Source organism: Aulonocara stuartgranti (genome assembly GCF_965226115.1).
Source record: "Aulonocara stuartgranti genome assembly, chromosome: 23".
In the NCBI taxonomy this organism is placed as follows: Eukaryota; Metazoa; Chordata; class Actinopteri; order Cichliformes; family Cichlidae; genus Aulonocara; species Aulonocara stuartgranti.
Window position 1 is genome coordinate 42,267,898 of NC_138958.1, and position 21,920 is coordinate 42,289,817.

General features: G+C 42.3%; 1 protein-coding gene across 1 annotated transcript in view; it reads left to right on the forward strand.

Annotated features, from left to right (window-relative positions):
* Window positions 1-2,130: 2,130 nt before the first annotated feature.
* Window positions 2,131-21,920, forward strand: part of ptgfrnb (prostaglandin F2 receptor inhibitor b) — a 78,005-nt gene continuing 58,215 nt past the window's right edge. The window contains exons 1-4 of the mRNA XM_082523448.1: window positions 2,131-2,538; window positions 9,894-10,006; window positions 10,422-10,680; window positions 19,732-20,139. Of these exons, the coding sequence (XP_082379574.1) occupies window positions 2,493-2,538; window positions 9,894-10,006; window positions 10,422-10,680; window positions 19,732-20,139 (826 nt within the window). The 5' untranslated portion in view covers window positions 2,131-2,492. The remainder of the gene's footprint in view (window positions 2,539-9,893; window positions 10,007-10,421; window positions 10,681-19,731; window positions 20,140-21,920) is intronic.

Genomic DNA, 21,920 nt, shown 5'->3' on the forward strand with positions numbered 1-21,920 from the left:
CCATGTAAACAATCCTGGATCAAAAACAATGTGCTCTCCAGTGTTGGAGAAGACTTACACATGACATTTGTTAGCATGTACACACTGAGCTTTGGTGTGTAACAGAATGTAAGCAGAAAAAAACCCAGAATATATTTGGAGTTCTGTAACACTCTGTAAGACCAAACGAGTGCACAGTGGATCAGCTGCTGTGTACACAGCCTGCCTCGCACGCTGAAGACACTGTTCAAAGTGAAAAACAACAGAAAAACAAGAGAGACTTTGTTCCAGTGAGATCAGCTGTCACGTCTATGAGTTCTCATGCCACACTTGAATTTGACCTCTTTGTGCAGGTGGCGTGGTGCTCTGCTGGTTTGCACCGTCGCCTCACAGCAAGAAGATCCTGGGTTTGAATCCATGAGCCAGCTGGAGCCTTTCCGTCTCCCTGCACCTGGGTGGCCTCTATACAGATACAAACACATGTATCAGTTGGTGATTCAAAGCTGTGTGAATGTGGGTGTGACTGGCTGTCTTTCACTCTGTGTTAGCCCTGTGATAGGTAAGAGGAACAGTGTACCCTCTCCCCCACCCTGTAAAGTGTCCACACTGCATTCTTAAGACAATATCTACCCGCAGACATGCAAGCGTCCACCATAACCAGCTCTGAGGCAAGTCATGTGGCAGTGGGTGTGTACAGGAGTGTGTTTCAGTGAAATACGCACACATTCTTTCACAGGGAAACACATAACAGTAAGGCTGTGATGTCATTAACTGAATCAATCTGGTACCTGATAATATCCTAGCAGGGTAAAACCTTCACCTTCAGATCATCTACAGTCCCTGGATTTGGTTATATTTTCCAGTTATGTTTCCCTGTTTTCGTCTCTCTTTATGTGTTTCTATCAGTGTTCCTCTCCGTGACCAGAAGGTGGTGTTCTAGCTCCATATTTTCTGAATAAGTGACTTCATACGGTCTAAAACGAATCATAACTGAGGTTGCTGGTCGGAATAACAGTCAGCGAAACCAGAGGTGGTGCCAAGACTCCATGACCTAGTTAATAACTGATAGAGTAGTGGTGCAATAACATAAACCTGCGTGTGTGCGTATGTGTCAGATTGAACAGATGTTGTGCGACAACAGAGTCTCCGGTGTTGGACCACATACAGTACCAGGCTGCACACGCACACTTTAAAATTAGAAAGCACCAACGCAGATGACCTACGAAGTCTTAACCCTTGACCCCAAGGTTGCAAAACCAAAGTCCTCACCTCCTCTTGGCCCCTTGCTTCTTTCTCTGTCTCCGTGCTGTGAACTTTGCCCTGCCCAGTGGCTTTGTGTAAGCAGACAGCATGGGTTTGGCCACAGGACTGTAACTGACAACTGGGATGTGTCAGCGCTGGTGAAAGGGCAGGCCACAGGGAAAATGAAAATGGGAGAAATGTTAGCATGCAAACAAGGCGGCAGGCGTTTTGGAAGGGAAGTACATAGATTTTTGCGGATTCTTTTAGCCTCCAAATATATGCGGTTTGTTCATGGAACTGACTATAATGACCATATTGCTTATATAATAGTAAAAATAACAATAGATTGCCTTTGGAAGACCTGAGGAATCATGTTAACAGTAGAAGTTTCAGCCCCCACCTTCCTTTTACACTTCTCCTGTGGCCTGTGCCATAAATTCCTAGGTGCCCCCCCACCCCAACCTTTCTCTGTACTCCTAATTTAGTGTACTGGCCCTTTATCACTGCCGATTTTCAAATGTTTATAGTTATTTTCCAAATAAGCTTTATTATTATTATTATCATAAAGCATCCTGGGTATCAAAGTATCAATTTCAACACATCATGAAAGCAACATTACTGTAGAGAGAAATCAATCAAATGTATCAATTATTATACACAAGGAGCTGCTGTATTAGCCTGGGCTGGTAGGTCGATATTAAAGGATAATCGCTGGAGATTGAGCTGCTGTAATTGAAGCTCTGTGATGGAGAAATCCATCATATCATCACTGGACTGTGCCCGACGTGTAACACAGACTGCGATCTTCGCTATTAAAACTTGTGGCACAGCAAGAATGATGTGGGAATCTCTCTCTCCACCTGGGACCTCCCTGTTTCCCTCCACCCCTCCTCCAGACCGTCACCTAACTTCCGGCCACTCTCTCTCTCGCTCTCTCTCACCTCTATCAGCCTCACCCCCCTCTCTATGTAGCTCGTCCCAGTTCCCACACACAGAGACACACATTACACCGGTTCAGTGTAAGTGCCATGTAAACGCTCTCCCCCCGGACCCGGACTTTCGGCTCGCTGGATCAGAAACCGCGGTGTGTGCATCCGTTTTGCGTAGCGGCTCCGCCCGGTGTGCGGTGCGGACTGACTGCACACATCTGAGAGTTTTATTGGATTGCCCGACAGCGGCGGGAGAGGACTGGTCTTACCCCCAACGCGGGACAAAGAAAGCGGGGGGAAATTAAGGAAAAAGGATAAGAGTGGAATAAGAGAGGAGGGAACATGGATAAGTGTCTTTTCGCATTCGCTTTCGGGCTTTTGATGCTCGGTAAGAGACCTTTCTTTGCTTGACTATATTGATGGTCAATTAACTCCGATAGATGTCGGCATTCTCTGGTCGCGAGAAGCCAGTGTTGTACTCCGTTTTGAAATCTGACGATTTAATATGTTTCGGTTGTCTATCAGCGAACATCCATTTTAAAACATCATTTAAACCATTTTCCGCATATTTAACACCACCTATATAATTCGGCATATAGCCAACCCATCAACTATCACTTATTTTTAATGGATTTGTAACTTTGCAACTGGCTCCCGCTGCTAGTGCTGTGGATTTGGATGGAATAAGTTTGCGAGGGCAGCAAGCTAGCCTCCTTAAAAACTTGAAATTTCAGTGAAACAGAAGTGTCGGTTGGTGTATTGGGTTAGGCCGAATTGAAAAGTCAATCCAAGAGATTGAAAATCAATGACCGAGTTGTTATCTGAGACGCGGCTGGGTGTGACTGATAGAGTTACGTAAAAATGTATTGTTTTTAAATGAAGCTCGTCACGGTAAAAATTTGCACCTACTTCCTCCATAAAAAAAATTTTTTTCAGTGTCGACCTTCTCATACAGGTGTGTTAAGCGAACGTTTTGAAGTCATTTCCACCAGTGATAATTTATTTGGTGTGTATTTTTTTTAAATAAAATTATGTAAACGTGTTATAAATACTTTATTCTATTTAACGGTAGGGCTTAGGAGAAAAAAGGGACTAAAAAGGAAAAAATTCAAGTTTCGGGTGTTCTTCTGTCTCTCAGTCTCTCTCTCCTGTTCAGCTTCTCATTAGCCTAGCAAACTGTGCTCCCATTAAGACCAATTAGCCAACATGAGTTGACATGGTCCCATTATCCTGCTGAGAAGTCACGGCCCGGCCATAATGATGAGCTGTATTATTATAATCACATCAGACTGGTCTGAGCCAAAGTGCCAAGCCAGACCAAGCCGGTGTTAGGCTGGTTTTCTCCACAGGGACAAACCAGGGCCTGTTCACTGGCATACCTGGATACTGCAGTTGCCATATGTTTATGAGCATAACCATGACTGCCACAGGGTTTCTCCAGTATATGTGTGTGTGTGTGAGAGAGAGAGTTGGGGACTTGGCTTAAATTAGTGCAGTGTAAGATGATCAGATGCTGCCAGCGCTCATGCTGTGTGTATTCTGACTCCACACAAGGAGAAAGCGACTATAATATGCAAAATACTGTCAGGCTTCAGGTAACACAACATCACATAACCGACTATTGATCTGTTTCTGGTTGCAGGGCTTAAAGATCACTTGCTGTGTGACCTCAGGTAGTCCCTACAGAGCCTGGTCCCATCTTAGGTTTCCCAAATGTCCCATGTACAGCCATACCCATAAAGAGGAGGAAGCCTCTTAAGTGCAAATCCATCAAAATTAAATCTAGGATAACGGGACAACTGATCCATCTGTTAGTGTTTAATTAACAGTCATCGATGAAAGTTTAGAAAGTCTTAACCCTGACACTGGATGAATCCAGATCCAGTGTTTCACCCTGGAGCTGGGGATGAGTTCTTCAATCTCCTCGATCTTTGCAAACTCAACCTCAAAGAGTTTTATTTTCTTTTTAAGATGATGTATTACTTTAAGAGAGCATTCAGTCAGAGATCACACATTAAAATCAAAGAAGCACTGCATACATGTGCAAAAGAGAGTTGTCACATGTCACAAAACTAAGTAGACCCTTACTGCTTCCCAAAGAATTAGGGAATGTTATGTAGCCAAGTATGGCTTGTTTGGAAAAGTTGGTGGGAGAAAGCCTTTTCTCTGTAAAAGAACAGAACAGCTTAGGTTTGCAAAGTTTAATCTGAGCGAACTGCAAGACTTCTCAAACATAATACACAGCACGTTTGTTGAAAAGCCAAACACCCCATACCAACTGTCAGCACGATGATTTGGGATTGTTTGCAGCCATGGCCCCGGGCACATTGCAGTCATTGAGTTGCCCATGGATTTCTCTATATACCAAAGTCTTCTAGACTTAAATTTGAGACCATCAGTCAACAGCAAATGATCCAGAGCACAGCAGCAAATCTACAACAGAATGGCTGGAAAAGAATCAAGGTGTTGCAGTGGCCCAGTTAAACTTCAGACTAACTACACTGAAATGCCATGAGGGACCTTAGAGAGCTGTGCATAAAGAAGTACCCAAAAAACTGCAATGACTTGAAGCAACATTGTAAGAAAACAAAGAAAAAAAGACTGTGCCAAACTTTCTCCTTAATGAAAACCAGTACTTTAAGTTATTATTTTCTAAAAGCTACTAATTCATGGGATCTTATTTTGTTCATAGCATAGAGTCCCTTTGAAAAAGCTTTTTCTCATGATTGTATAATGTACCCTAAATGCTGTTGTTACTGTGCAGTTCTGCCAGATAACTGATCATGTTTTATGTACCGTATTTCCCGGACTACAAAGCGCACCTGAATATTAGCCGCACAAGCTAAAATCAGGGGAAAATCCTGTTTTGTACATACATTAGCCGCACCTGACCAAAAGCCGCAGGTGTTTCAATGTTGACTTATCATATGTAAGAGAATATGCACAAAGCGAATTGTCAGGAAAGAGATGGCTGTTTGGAGACACACCCCTTTTATTAATATTTTGAAAATCAAGTTATGGGTACATATTTGCACATGTGCTGTGCTTCATAAATGAGTAACAAATGTAGTACATAACAGTAACCTACAGCACACCAGAAAAATAGATTCGGACTACCTTTTAGGCTCAGGTGCAGTGACACGGCTTTAACAAGAAGAAAAGTCAGTCATTCACCACCATCTTCCTGCGCACTAAAACCACCAAAGTCCTCTTCTCCAGTGTCGGATACGAACAGGCTCAGGATGGCTTCGTCATCCACTCTCAGCTTCTTTCCTTCGTTGTCACTTTCAAAACCAAAGAATAATCCTCATTGTCATTGTCAGTGTCGGAGTCGAACACCCTCTGAAGGGCCGTGGCGGTGTCCTCCTCTTCATCATGCAGCAGTCCAGCCCTTCGAAATCCGTTGATCGTGGATGTTTTCACACTTTTCCACGCTGTCAGAATCCACCGGTGGAGTTGAGCACAACTTGCTTTTCGCAAGTTTATCGCCGCTCGTCATCCACGACTCCCGCTGAACGCATAGCGCTACTTTGAAGTTTGTTTTTCGCGCTACTTGTACGGCACTATGTTGCCTGGCGGATGGACATGTGACCAACATACCACTCTTGAACCCCGATCCTTCCGCCAGGCAACGTAGTGCCGTACAACAGCGGAACAAACAAAACAAATCGTCTTACAATATCACAAAAATCATGGAAAATCTATAGAAAAGCCGCACCTGACTAAAAGCCGCAGGGTTCAAAGCTTGTGCAAAAAGTAGCGGCTTATAGCCCGACAATTACGGTATTTTGTTTTTATCATGCAGAAGATTTTCAGCCCCAGTTTGGTGACCTTTATGCTTATTTAATGACTCTCAGGTCAGGCCAACAGAAATGTTTATGGTGAAGCTCACTGAAAACCAACCAGTTTGTTTTTTTTATAGTGTTCGTCCATATAAATCATGGGATTTTCTGAAAGCTGTGGTGAATCAGAAGTCTGAAATGAGAAGAACACCTATAATACCAGACAGTATCTATTATAGTACTGCCCAAACTATAGATTTAGATTAGCTATCGTACTTATTAATATAGCTAGGTTAAATAATCCCATCAAAGCTTTGGCCCCCAAACCAGTGCTGTTTGTGGTGACTCATTGCAATGTTTCGACACATAGTCATGAATTACAAGGAAAAAAGGAAATTAGAGACTTGGTGTCACAGTCTGATGCCTTATTTTATATAGGAAGGGTTTTTTTCTTTTTCAGATAAGAAAACTCAGCTGGAAGCAGAAAAATCAAACGAGGTCAAAAAAGGGGTACAAGCTTAAATTGTAAAATTGCTGACTCTTGCCACCTGTCTGTTAGCAATAGCATAACTGCCTCTAATGAAGCAGAAATAAAACCTCAGCTATAAGACAGAAGAAACAGGTTTCAGGGTTTTTGCTGATAAGATTGACAGTCAGCATCACCTCAACATAAAAAGCCAACTGAGCGTCCAGATGGTGATCCAGACGTGCTCGCTCATTCCAACACAGTGACGTAAAAATATCCAGACATCCCTTTTTTTACAAAATCGTATCTTGTGGGAATTTTCGGGCTCCGCTGGTTCCAATCTTTTATTTTCACAAGAGACCAAAAGTCATACAGGCTGGAAACTAAGTTTGAACATAAATCTCAACAACGTTTTTCCTCTTGGTGATTAATGGCCCTCATGCTGTTTGACCCTTTTGTGTTAATGTACCTTAAAATTAAAAGGGAAGCAAAGTTTTTGGTTGCATCACGTGATCGTAACTTAGCATTAGCTAAGGAAGTAATTTAAATGGCATGTGGAGGAGATCTGCTTGCTGCTGGCTTCGCCTTGGTGGTGCAGAAAACCTCAGTGAGCCTCAGGTGCTCCTTGTAGTGGATGTTCACTGTTAGCATCACATTGTCATTTGAGACCAAACTGTCAACCATGCATGTCTGATGTGAAGATGGAGACAGATTAAACTGTAGACCACTGTAGACAGACAGTGAACTGGAACAGTAGGTTTCATATGCTTCTTACTTCCATGTTACTTGCAAAGCAGAAAAAAGCCCACACTCAGCAGGCTCACACATGCACTCACACCGCCAGGCCAACTGCCAAAACATAAGAATTGAACCTCTCACAAATATTGATGGCTCATGCAAGCACAGGGCTTTTTCTTGAAGTACTGTGTTTTTTTTTCCTGATCCATTTATAGGTTTAAGGGTTTAAAGATAGAAGACATGACTTTTGCTGTAAAAATCCTCCTTTGCTTGCAGACCTCTCAGTATAGAGGTTTTGGTGATGTGTTGATTGGTATATATAGACCTAAAAATACCAAATTAAACTTGGGGTTGCTTTTGAAATTACAATATATGTTGCCAAACAACAGTCTGACCAGGTAGGTCCTGATGACGGCTGAAACTTAATAATTTCTGAGACCTGTTCTGTGAAGTCTATACAGAACTAATTATTAGATTATTTCCCAAACTGTTTGACGATCTGCGTGGTTGTTCTCCTTATTTTTATTAATCTGGCTTCGAACAGAGTGGAAATGCTCCGATTGAAAGGCCATGACATGACTGCTTAAGTTTCTTGGCCTTCAAGAATATTCAATGCACAGACACACTTTGCAGTGCTGCTGTTCTCATAGTACACCTGCTGACAAAACGGATGGTAAAAGCAGTTAATTGGAACCTGACTTCAGCAAACCTGAGTTTAAGAATAAAACGGAGGATGTTAAACAGACACCCGTTGCAAACCTTAGCCTATTGAATTGCCGTTCCTCATTATCAGTCCAATGTTTCCTGTACTGTTTAGTCAGCAGGTATAGACACTCCTCATTGGTTGTCATTGTCTTTCTGAATGGAGATAATAGGCTAAGTTCTTCAGATTAAACCAAACAAGAGTCTGATGTTTTAGGTTTTGTTTGATTTGCTTTCCACATCCTGTTCACTTTAGTTTCAGTAGGCGAAAGCGTCAAAACTGCTTGGTTAAGATTAAGAAAAGATCCTGATTATAAATCACGTTTTACAAAGCACACAGAAAGGCTAGCTGTCTCCTTTGTAATTTAGATAGCTTCTGGTTTATCAGCGGTTACAATGGAGGATAACTGAATACTGAGCTTGGTAGTAAGTGAAAGCGGGCGCCTACTGATGATGCCTACAGGACTCATTACAGCTGATAAGGGCGTTTCAGTGCGCTGAACTGAGCGCAACAGGGATTGAAGAACTTTTCCTACATAAGGCCTCATAAATTGTATTTTATTGGTATTTTTAATTGTCCCCATAAATTGATTCTCTGCATCTGGATGAAGCGTTTCTAGTGGGAGAAATGTTTCATCAGTCATCAAAGTGACTTCTTCAGTCTGGACTCTTCTGATGAACAGCACTAACTTCCTGGGATGTTCTTACCTGTATGGTACACGATGTTTTTCATGGTGTTTTCACCATCTGTAGAGAAGAAGAACAACACTCAATAGGATTGTGAGCAGGGGCAGACACTACATGTGATAGCTTCAGTAGACATGAGTGGTGTGAAGGTGGCGAGACATCCTCAGTGACGTATCGCACTTGCTTTATGGTGATTACACTTTACTACCATCAGGACGGAGGCACACCTCCTTTGTGAACATCTCGTGCCCTGAGGTCTTTTATAGCTTGTAGTATAACTCTGAACAAACCAAGTTGAAATATGATAAGACGTGGGTGTTGTGTTTGAGCCGTCTTTAATGCCTGTAACTGTGATGTCTGTATTGTTGTCGTGTTGGTCGTATTTGTCTGACACCTGGCACGAGGCAAAAATGGAATTTCCAAAAGGAGAGTCGACATTAAATTGACACTGTAGTACAAATAGACTAATCTGACTGCATGTTCAGTATCAGCTTTCATATCTGGGTGTCACTTACCAAAAACTACTTACTTTACCATATTATTATTACCCTACATTGAAGATAATGTGCGGATGAGTTTGGTGTGGCTCATTAAAACTAGCTTGATGATGCCGGCATTAATTGGTGTGGACCGCGCCTCACCGACCAGAAAGCACAGTATCGCGTAACTGTACATGTCTCCGTCAGTTCGGCTGTGTTGCTACATGCTCTTACCCAGCTGGAATTCAAGAGTCGAACACTTTGCCGAAGGAGGAATGAAATGCAGATGGTTTGATTTGATACGAGAGGTCTTACAATGTAACCAAACAGCACTAATGATCTGGTACGCAATTGAAGCTAAATTAAAGAGGCGCATATAAGTCTCAGCCTCTCGCTGTTGTTTTCTTCCTTCTCTGAAAGCTGCTGGAGGGCTGTCATAACCAGCGGTTGGTGTTCATGCCAGAGAAAATGATGTGGGTGTGAGCGTGTATAGAAACAAGTGTGTGTGGAGAGAGTGCAATTCAGGTTTCAGCACCGTCATCGTCAATAACGTCAGCACTTCACTCAAGTTCCAACAAGACCTGTGTCTGTGCCTTGGTCTCTGTTTTGTTTGTCTTTAAAAAGGCAACTTCAATTGGTAAAATCTTTCTTCTTTAACTCAGTAGAGTTTGTTAATTGGTTGTCAGACTTGTAGCTTGCTCCCTCTTAAACATTTTTCTTGCCGAATTTATGCGAATACGGCTTATTCTTCATGTAAATTCTATTTTACTTCACATAAGGGTGAATCTTCTTTCATCTTAGAGGTTTTGGATTCCAACTAAGCCTCCAAATATTATTGTTTCCTGTTATAGACTTTTAATCTTTTAAAATGTTTTCTCTGTCCTTCAAGGTGGGTGCTCGGCCCGTGTGGTGACGGTGCCTCCTGGTCCATTAATCCGGGTGGAGGGCCAGCCAGTCTCCATCAGATGTGATGTCAAAGAATACACAGGACCTAGTGAGCAGGTCATTTCCCCAACACACACACACACACACACCCTTGAATTGAAAGAGTTGATCCTCTGGAGAGTATGAATATTTAGTGTATTACTTGTGGCCAATAGATTATTAATTGAACTGCATATTCTGTTTATTTGCAGCTGCTAATAGCACTGTCACTAAGGGTCAGATTTTGTCCTCTGGGTTTCTTGCATATACAGGAAAAAGTGAATGGAAGTATACTTTTAAGGCACTTTGTAATGGAATCAGAGTCTCTTACATTATTGGCTCACAAGCCACTAATGACTGTACTCCCATTAAGCTGAATATTATTTTGGTTGGTGACCCCATTGCTCCGGCCCAGTGTTTCTAATTTACTCCGCCTATATTTATGTGTGTGCATCCACTTAACACTCGGATTGTTTGTATCCCTCCTCTGCAGGATTTTGAATGGAATATGTTAAAGGACGCGAAAGGGCAGAAGACAAAGATAATCTCCTCTTTCGACTCTCGCTACTCCGACCAGTCTTACAGCAAGCGCGTGGCGTCCGGCGATATTTCAGTGGTGCGTCTCCAAGACAACGAGGTGGAGCTGAAGATTGCTGAGGTGAAGTTGACGGATGCTGGCTTCTACGAGTGTCAAACACCGAGCACCGACTACGTCATCAGTGGAAATTATATGGCTCAGGTCCAACTCACAGGTATGAAAGTGTGTGTGCGTGCTCACGTGTGCCTTTGTGTGTCTGTGTGTGTGTATTTGCCAATTTTGTCCTTTCAGGATACAAAGCTTCTGATGCAGAGTAGCTGTGTTTTTACTTTGTGTTTGAGGCTATTTGGTTATGCTGGTCCATTTAACAGCTATCCCCCACAACTTACCAATGCTCTGCTGACCATGGATGTGTCCTCTTGCACATGAACACCCCTGCTGGTTTCAGACAATCACTGGCGTATAATTTGGTTTTTGCATAGACACGCGTACCTCGACACAGTGTCACACGCGTGGGGAGCAGATGTCAGGTGGGAATACTTGGCTTATGTCAAATGAGGACCAGGGAGGCACGGATTTGGATGAAGAATATCAAGGAGGAGAAATGTTTAGTTTCATGGTTTATTCTGCTTATAATGTTTGTAATAGCTGCTGTAATTGTCCTTGACGTGTTCTGGGAGGGGAAGGGCACCTGCTGCCAGACAATATTCACCTTGGAAAAAGTCAAAAGTGGTTTATAAATTTGGCCACAGGTCTGTTTGTCAGAGGGAGTTAGGTGATTGCTTCATAATTAAAGACTGATTAAGATGGATTCATATTTTCTTAAAGGTTCTTTTTAGACCTCACCTTTTACACCTGCATTGAGTTGCTGCCATGTGATTGGCTGATCAGATATTTGCATTAATGAGTATTTGAACAGATCTACCTAATGAAGTTTTATATTTATGATGAAAATGCTTTGATGGTTCATACCTATGAAGTTACAGTATATCTGAAGAGCCTTAAAATATTTTTTTTACCATAGTAAACTTCAAAACAGACTTTATTATATGATATAGTTTTAAAAAAGGATAACAATTGACTTCAGCATAATATAAAATAATGTGTTTTCCCGATACCTGATTTTTAGCACTATGTATGCATTGGTCAACTTTCAGATCTATGAAGTTCAGCTAAGTTATCTATGTTTTCATTTTTAGTTTCCATTTGCATTTAGATGCACGGCCGATTCTCTGATGTGTGATCTGTTTCTACCTGTGCTGATGCTAGCAGGACTAAAGCTGATCAAGCAGCAGTAAATATGTGAAGCAAGGCTGAAGGATACACTCATAAAATGAACAGAATCATAAGAATATAACAGCACGAGCACTGCAAATGCAACTAAAACATGTTGACATCAAATGGTATGTTATTTGAAATCTATATGAAATAATGACACATCTATGTTTTCCAATTATTTTTTTTTTTGTGTATTTATTTAGTTTTTCCACAGTTGTGTAAATCAGTCTGTCTGTGGACTGGTACAGCTGAAAAGCCGACGCAGCCAGTTCCTCTTCGTCTTCTTCTTGGGTTTTTTCTCTGGCACAGTCTTAGCTTCAGTTTCGAGTTCAGCTGGATTGGTAGTTATCGTTTTCTCTCTGTCTTCTGTTTGTTGTAGAGAGTCATGCAGAGACATCTCAGTTGATGTCAGGGAGTCTTCTCCTTCTTCTTCCTTGTCCTGTTCTTTGGTGTCTTTTTCCACCAGAAGCTCAGATTTTCCATTTGCTGTGTTGGAATTTTGTTCATTTTGCTCCTGTGTGATTTTAATGTAGGACGCTTTGACTTCTTTCAACTCTTGATAAAGAGTCTCTGCTTTCATGTCATGAAGCTCCTTGTTGGAGCAGAGCTGGGATTTAAGCTCACTGATTTCCATGTTCAGTGTCTCCTGGTCCTGCCTATGTTTATCTTCCTGTTCCTTGAGTTGGTGTTGAGCTTCTAGGAGCTGTTGTTGGAGTGTTCCTATTTGCTCTTGTTGAGTCTTGTATTGGGCTTCAAATTGAGCCTCCTTCAGACCTACACAGTCCGTGTGTGAAGCCTCTGTGGTTTGTGTAGAAGAATCCACACACTGCTCTGTGGTAGGGTCGCTGACGTCTTCGTGCAGGGCACGGATCATGTCATCCAGCATGACAACTGCTTGGTTGTCCTTTGCTTGAACCTCTGTTTTGCTCGTATCAGGCTTATTATTATCATTAGCCTCCTCCAGTTGCTCTATGAGCTCTTTAATTGTTTCTTCATGCTGTTTTTTGTCGGCGATCATCTGTGCATGAAGTTTGGTCACTTTAGACTGGTAATAAGAAGCCCTCTTACTAGCAGCTACCAGTTTCCAGTAAAGCTCGTTCTGGTGGTTTTGGGAAGCTTGTAGTTGATGCCTGAGAGCAGCAATCTCACAACATGAATCATACTGGACTCTGCCATGATGGGGTATAAATCTGGGATTTGGCTGATGTTGCCACGTCCCTCCATTTGGCCCAGGGTTTTGTCCACTGGCGTTATTCGTGTTTGCCTCTGTCTCCATATTCACCTCGTCCTTTGGTTCTGACATAGGGAGGGATCCAGGGTTTTCCCTTTCAGAGGTTCCTTCAGGGTTTCCTGACACTTCTTCATTTCTCAGGTTGCTTCCATCAGCCACGTTGTTTTGGGCTTCTAGAAGAGCCCGAGCATACGCCCGAGTAATCGGTCGTCTGGGTTCTTCAGCCACTCTTTTCTGTTTTTGCCCCCTTTTTTTCTTGCCTTTCACGACCACTTCGGTTTGAACTTGTGCCAGAGGACGTGTTTCAGGATTTGGTGTTTGGGGTTTTTTGAGGTCATTTTCCGATCTTTGCAAAACTGTTATATTTGGGCTCATGACCACTTCCATCTGTGCTTCTGCCATTTTATATGTGTCTGCTTCAGCGTCTGCGTCTGTGTCTGCGTCTCTGTGTCTTCCTTATCTTGGTTTTAACAAACAGGTTGTTTTGTAGTTCTGCCACCAAAGAGTTGCTATCCGGTTGGCTGAATTTCTCCTTCCAATGACAGAATGTGATGACATCACAAGCTTTGTGCCTTTGATGACATCACAGGCTTTGTGCCTTTGATTCTGTGATTGGATAATTCCAAAATAAACTGCCCACAAATGTACTTTAAAAAAAGTCATTTTATTTTGTAGTATATGTTGAATTAACACTATAAAAGCTACTCGACCAGAATTGCAGTTAAAAAAACAAAACAAACAAAAGCAAAACACAAGTTTTTATAAATGGTTGTTACAAACAAACCTAACCAAAGGAGAAGACGACTGTTTAGTGGAAAAATATTAGACATGCTCACTCATAATAACTGTGTAATAATGTAAACTAAGACATGTCGAAAACATTGATATTTATTCAAACGATCCAATGACCAGCATGTTTTAGTGAATGTCTGTAGGCACTGGGAGCTTGGTGGTTGCCTAGGCGACAATATGTCATCTATGTTTTGTTTTTAATTAGTTTCACTGGTGAAACTAAGAAACAACAGGCTGTAGAGGGACACGTTAACAGAGCTTTACTAACTCTTACTGTCATATCCAGTGTGGACAAATCTGTATAGATTTATATTAATATATTAATCATTCATTTGAATAACCAAGGATGCAAAATAAATATCACAGGAGAGTTTATGAGACGAGGTCAAGTTCAGAGACACAAGTTTAGCAGAGGTGAAGCCTCGAGGACAGCTGGCAGCTACACCCATGTATGACAGCACCCACCTGTCACAAAGAGCAGCCTTTCCGTGCCTGACTCTGCATAATTGTCAGCATCCAAGCATTTTAAATGAGTCATCATCCTCAGAAATCATCCTTTGCACAGTTGTTATGAAGAGAAAAATAAACTTTAGAGCTGAAAATCAGATATGAACCGTGTTTATTTTTGCTCTAACATTAAACTTTTTACCAAGAGTGTGTAGGCACAGACTTTTTTGAACAAGTGGCCATTAAAGGAAATGCAGTTAAGCTTGCTTAATTGCAGCTTAAAAGTTCCAGGTTTTTGCCGATGTTATTTTATCTAAAAGCCGGCTATTTCAAACCGACTCTATCCTTTGAAGAGCTAATGGGCCCCTAGATCTTTTGTAGACACACGGTTGAAAGAGATACGCTTTCCATTACTCAGATCATCTACTACATTCACAGTGTGAAGATTTAATTTGAACTACTTCCTGACAAAGAAACATGTATTCAGCATTTTCCTTTGAATTTAATTGGGTTTCTCTTTTTCTAGTTGGCAATTAAAGCTGTACTCTCCGCATTGGTTTAATCTGGTGTTTACCCGTGTCCAACCCATCCTTCTCAGGACAATTCTGTCCTCCAGAAAGGATTTCTTTTTTATAAGTGGTAATTTGAGTAAGATTTTACCTGAGGAGGTTTTAAGAAATGAACTCACAAAGAGCAATGTCTGACAGCAGGTTAGTTAGCTCCATAATGCACCATCATGTTCAGCTGCTCTCTGCTTCCCAGCACGGCTCCCCAGACACCTTGTTAAATTTAGACCTGAATTAACTAGGCAGCGCTGTTTGTGAGCGAGAGATTGTCGTGTATATGTAGAGCATATGTATCAGTGAGCGCTTCGTTTTGCAGCATGTAAAGGACAAAATATTTCTGACCGAGACGGTCTTTAACGCAGATGATGAGCTAGATTTATACCATTTGAGTCATATGTGTGCCACATTTCTTACACACACACACACAAACGTGCGCTGCCTCTTTCAGCCCACTGAGGCTGATTGGTTATGTAAGAAACAAGTGAAGTACAGGTCGCTGAGGGTTTGAGAACTCCTTTCAGGCTAATTTTAATTGATAGAGCAAAACGCAGATTATTTGCTCTGCCTTTGTCATCTGCCACAGACAGCACTGCAGCACAGCAGCATCAGCAGGCCTGCAGGCTGCTCTGACCTCCACTGCCAGGTCTGACTGGTGTCTGTTGCAGTCCTGTTTATGTCCACGGTTTAAGAATGCCTCAAGGATTCAAATAAGTGCTTTAAATCCTGCAATAAGCACAGTTTTTCCTATGGATAGAATGTTGTTAAACGAACAGAGACATCATGATGCAAATCACCCAAAATCATACAAAGAACCAAAGCACGAGAGGAGGAGTTCTGTTGATGCCGAATCAACAAAGCACCAGCAACACCCATGCATATCTGCTGTATTCGTCGCTATCAGCAGCATGTTGTAGCCTGATCGTCATGTTTTAATTTGACAGCCTGGTTTGTGTTGAGCTGATCGATAGATAAAGAGTGACATTTAGACTACAGAGGTCGTATGTCTATGTAGCAGTTCACAGAAAAGACTTTGAGTCTTTTATCCAGCTCGTCTGGAATGGGTCCTGCGATGTTCGAGCGTGCCCGTGTGAGGATATACACCAGGTAGCTGTCCAAAGGATTCACACCGAACGAGTGGAAGTTATGTCCCGTCTCCTGCATGGCTGCTCAAGAAAATCTCCCGTTGTGTGCAACTGTGAGAGAGGACAACTTACAGGACACCTTTTCTAGACACTGTCAAGAAATATGTAATGAATGAACCTTTAGAAACAATCATCTGAGTGTATTTCATGCACATACAAGCTGAAATGTGATAATTATGATTGAGACTAGAATCCCAAACCTCTGCTATAGATCTATTTTGATTTACTTATGTTATACATGCAGGTGTTGGTATGTCCTTCACTTAAATATTCACTTCATATCCTGCTCTCTTCCATCAATACTTGTGCGGACGTATGCCCTGAGTTTAAAATGTGTACAGACTCATACATGACAGGAATTGAAATCAGACAAAAAAGGTACAAAAATTCTTCTGAACATGGATAACATCATATTGTTACCTCTCAACAGATTCTGTCCATTTTCATGTGTTTGCTCACACTTTCCAGTGAACATGTTTATTAGAGATGGGAAACCTCGTGATACGACATTATCACAATATAAATTTATTGGTTTTCTTAAATTTTGTGATACTTTGAGTAAATGGTAAATGGCCTGCATTTGTATAGCGCTTTTCTAGTCCATAGGACCCCAAAGCGCTTTACACTACATTCAGTCATCCACCCATTCACACACACATTCACACACTGGCGATAGCAAGCTACATTGTAGCCACAGCCGCCCTGGGGCGCGCTGACAGAGGCGAGGCTGCCGGACACTGGCGCCACCGGGCCCTCTGACCACCACCAGTAGGTAAACACGGGGTTAGTATCTTGCCCAAGGATATTTGGCATGCAGCCTGGGATCGAACCACCGACCTTCTGATTAGTGGCTGACCCAATATTGCAGTATTGCAGTAACATATTGTGACTAAAATTGCCTTTTTCCAACTGCAGATTAAGTCCTCAGACTTAGTCAATAACTTAATTTTATTGGATAAAACAGATACATCAGTTATCTTTTTGATGCAAAATGAAATTTTGAGCATACGATCACTGTCACTAAAACCTGCTATAAATGTTACTATAAGACAGTCAGTCTGATATCAGTCTGTGATTGAATGGAGTCAAGTTGGCAGTTAAAAGCACTCTGCTTCTGATAATGCAGAAATTAACTGTAAAAAATCACATAGCTGTTGCTGTCTACATGGAAAGAAATTCACATTGGACTATTACAGTTGTGCTCCGCATCCTTCTGGTCTTCTATAGGAATATAATCAGAATACAGGCAGCTGAGTTGAATCCCCTTGAGTTGCGCTCATTCAGAAATCCCCATTAACACTGATGGCAACTTTTTGTTTTTAAACAAACCTTCAACAATCTCTCTGAGACTGATTGGAGTCAGTCCAAGTCAGACTGCAACTGTTTGCAGAAAGGTTGCCTTTTACCTCCAGCTTTGGACAACCATTTAGTCAGCACAAGTTGCAAGAATGATGAACAAAAATCAAATAACCAGGCAGACTAGTATTTATTTTGTAGTTGATGGTAGCTGTAAGGAGTTGGCTGTCATATTTCTACTCGTGTGACTGAGCCATTAGCCTCCAGCCTTGGATGGTCTGTCAGTTTGGTTTCATTAATGTAAGTTTGCTCGGCTAACGTTACCTCAGGATGTTGGTGCATGAGAGGAGCCCTCTTCTTCACGGTATTCCCAGAATATTTTAATTTACATAGATGATAACAATATCACGACGCAAAATATTGCAATGCCATGTCAATTTATATCAACGCCAGCGTTAATCGCACAGAACAGTATTCACGAAGACAGTCAAACCTGCTACAACACTTGTAAGTGCACAGTAGTAATTAATGTTAATGATTTATTCATTGGAAAGCGATCGAATTTTAATAAAGAGCCGGGACATTTTCACTCGCAGGACAATAGACGGTTGAAGCAGCGCTGTGCATCGTTGTCTACACCCGGACGTGTTGATCCGTTGTTTTTAAGTTTGCGTCTGAAGTTGGGGCGAACTTTTTATTCCTAACTGCTTACAAAGCAGTCTTTCCCACAGGATGTAAACGTGGCATTTCTCTAATTCCCATAATGCATAGCCACGTACTTCTCATTCCCGGCCATCTGCCGCTTCTTGGATTCATTTGTAACGCGACTAGAGCTGCCTTCCAAAATACACAGTTCATCATTTATCTAAAGCATTTCAGTGATAAATCTCAGAGTTTGGAGCTACTGTTGCTTTAAAGTGTGAGAAATGGTAATGTGTGCACACAAAGATACACAGAGCACAGATTTCCTTCTTTTTTTTAATATACAAAGTTCAAATGACTTGATTGCGATGATAAAACAGAGCCTGTAATTTTTGCTTAGCAGACACGCCAACCCCACCCTGATATTGCCTCTCAGCTTTGTTATTAACCCCCCGTGTCTTCACTGCATCTCAGCATCTGTCTTTTCCCCGCACTCTTCCCGTTGCGAGGAGCAGAGGTAAAAACTTATTTTCATAGCTCTCGCCGTGCATGCATTTAAAAGCAAAGCCATGCTCCCATCAGGAAACCCAGGAGTTATAGGCCTTTCACTTTATTTTATTTTTTTCTCTCCAGCAGTGACTCATCATCCTCCTTCGTGTGTCATAACAAGAAAGGAATGAGCGGTGAAATCTGCTCTGTAAAGACCTTCTGGATGATACGTTTAGTTTCATTTTTAATACGTAAACGAGCCTGAGATGAAAGAGTGGAGGTGAAAGTGGTTGCGTGAGAGTGTTGAGAGTTTACTTGGTTAAGACGGTGACCTTCAGAAGCACTCCTCTGGGCGTGTTGAGGTTTTTTTTGCAGCTTTATCTGCGTCTGTTTGTTTGTCCTTCAACCAATGACCTTGGCACGAGTGTATGCGAAATATTATGTTGGATTACATGAATCACTAGGAGTTTACACTAGCCCTGATTTTTGCCTTTAGTTTAAGCCGGATGACCTGACAGACAGCTTTGAGGTGTGGTAAACAAAGGTGTGACACTGAAGTAAGATTAAGATTCTGTCACTCCACCCAATAAATAGATGCTAAATGTCGAATTGTTCATTTTTTATCATATGCACCTGCAAACTGTCTAATATTAGACAACAGGGAAAAGCCTTTGCTTGCCTTGAGCTATTATGTCATCGTTTTACCTACAATTTCCAGCTCAAATACGCTGCTTTTTAAACCTGGGAATTAGTTTAAACAGATCCTCGAAGTAAACAAGACCTTTTCGCTCACAGCGACACACAAATAGGCCTCAAGTGATAGACGACGAAGACAAGTGAAGGAAAATGCAGATATGCTGCCGATTAGCTGCCGTATGAGGAATCGTGTATCTGCTTATGAATCTGTAGGCAAAGGGAAAGATGACTGGTGCACAAAGCTTTCTGGTTTCTGTTTGTTCTGTCTGGTTGTAGTCCAAGTTTTATTGGGCTGTTGTGTTCAAGCAGGTTTTTGACACTTGCAGGTAAACCGGGGAGCGCATTGATGAAAATAGGGCTCCTTAAATGTAATCTGGAAACACTCAACTGTGGTTTGAAAAAGGAAAAAACATCTGTTAGGGTTCTTGAACGTATCCTGGCAGCCAGAGCAGAAGGTGTGAAATATAAAATAGATGTGGGTGAAAAATATTTAACAGAAAGTTAATTCTAAATATACATCCTATATTTCCTTGTGATAAATGTTGCATGACATAAGTGTGTGTGTGTGTGTGTGTGTGTGTGTGTTGGGGGGGGCAGCATGTGTGGATAATTTCCAGCACCTCCCAGTTTGTTGCTGTGTGATTGATTCACTCAAAACATTTTCTTTTGGTTTGTTTTCCCGTCAGTCATTCCCAACACCCTCAAGGTCTCCCCCAAGACCCCACCCCCAGTCATCTCAGAGGGAAGTGACCTAACTCTCTCCTGCAACGTCACTCGGGAGCTCATCCACCCCACCTACCTGTCTGTCACCTGGTCGGTGAAGAAGGGGACGACGTCAGAGGAGATTTTGACGTATGGTCCTCAGGGGGATGTGGTCACGGGGTCCAGGTTTGCCCGGCGTTATGCAGAAGGAGGCATCCGATTGGTCCCTGGCAGGAACGGAGTGTTTGAACTGGTGATTTCCAGAATGACGACGTCCGATGAAGGGAATTATGAATGCAATGGGACGGAGTGGACGCACGAAAGTGGAGGAAATTGGATAAAAATCGTGGAGAGTACCAAAGAGATGGGAACCGTTGCAGTTACTCCTACAGGTAAGAGTTTCACTGTTACTTGCACAGCTGATGCTTTGTTTTGGTTAAACTAACTATAGAAAAAAACCCTAAAACATGCTTTTGCCAGACAGATGCATTGCATTTCACTGTAGTGGATGCATGCTGCCCCTAGCTGAGCCTGGTTCTGAAGGAGGTCACTTCCTGTTAAAAGGGAGTTTTTCCTTCCCACTGTTGTCAAGTGCTTGCTCACAGTTGGTGTTTTCTGTCTTATTGGTCTTTTTCTTACATTATAAACTGCCTTGAGGCGACTGTTGTTGTGCTTTGGTGCTGTATAAATAAACAGACTTTGAAATGTGTTATGAAAGATGTCCTGTATCTGTCCTTCTGCCAGTGGAGCTGAATCACTCTGTTAGAGAAGATGCTCTGCTGCCTGTGCAGTAAGTGGTGAAGAGGGCGGTCAGGATTTTACACGATTGTTCGCTGACCTCCTCTCACAGACAGAGACGGCCTTCCTTATTACTTCATTTAGTCTGATTGGCTGATCAGATGGTGCGCGGCATTGTGTTTGTGGGTGGCTCATGTGAGGTGGGCACAAAGGGAGACAGCACAGTTCCCTGTGGAGCTCCAGTGCTGCACAGAGTAATGCACGGGACTGTGGAGATGGTGGATGTGTGTTTACTGACATTTCCTGTAGCTTCTCTCTCTAAACGCTCTCGAGGAATCAAAGGAGGCGATCCTCACCGTGCAGCTGTCTGCAGCATGTAGTGTCTCACATTCAGTCTGTATGCAAACTGCAGCAGGTCAAGACTGGTCTCTGCGTCACCTCCGTCACATGTGATGTGAAGGCAATTAGTTAATAACCGTTAAGCTGTGATGGTACAGGAACCAGACGGGACGGTTTCCATAAAACCGATGTGTTCCCCTGTTTCAGGCTGAGGTTGTAAATGTGACTCAGGATCGCTAACAGCTGAACCTCGGGGCTGACGCATTCAGGGCCTGCAGCCTCGCTCTGGTGGATTGTCTCCTAACCCGGCCAAAAGTCACAGAAAAGCCAGGCTGTGCTTCTAAGATGTAAACCACACCCTTCCTCAGACCTTTGAGAGCGTGTCTTCAGCTTTGTCATTGCTGTGTGCCTCTCAGTATTTCCCACTACACTGTTCACGCATCCATCCATCCATACACCCTCACTGCTAATAATACCGACGTTCACACTTCGTGGTTTTCTCTTTTTTGTTTTTCTTACTTTCATAATTTTGTCACATTTAATCATTCCTGGCTTCAGTCTGCATCTCTCTGACTTTGGAGCCAGGCTGTGACAATGTTGGCTCGACTGGGATTGCATAATGTTGAGGAGTGATAGATCAAGTGGACGCTAATTTTAACAGAGAGGTTTATTCATACAGATATGATGCTTATCAATATCAGATGCAAGAGCGAAGGTTTAAAAGATGCAGGTGAGATGGTGCAACTGAAATAAAGGACAGGTGGTGAAGCTGGAGGAGGCAGGTTGAATAGTTTGGATGGGACCACAGGGATAGTTGGAGATGGAGGCAGATGATCTTCTGTGGCAGCAGTGAAAACAAGAAGAGGATTAACTAATGAGATACAGTAACATATATTTCTACATGTTTAAAGACTTCAAAATAAGATGTTTCTGGACAACATGCATTTCTTTGTCTTCAGCAGTCCACAGACACAGGCAGCTTGTATGCGACCCAGGCATACCGCACTAATGCTCGAGCTTATTGCTGTTGACACAGACTTGTGACTCTGACCTGCGTGGTCTGCTTTAATTCACATTACCGAAAAACTATAGAATC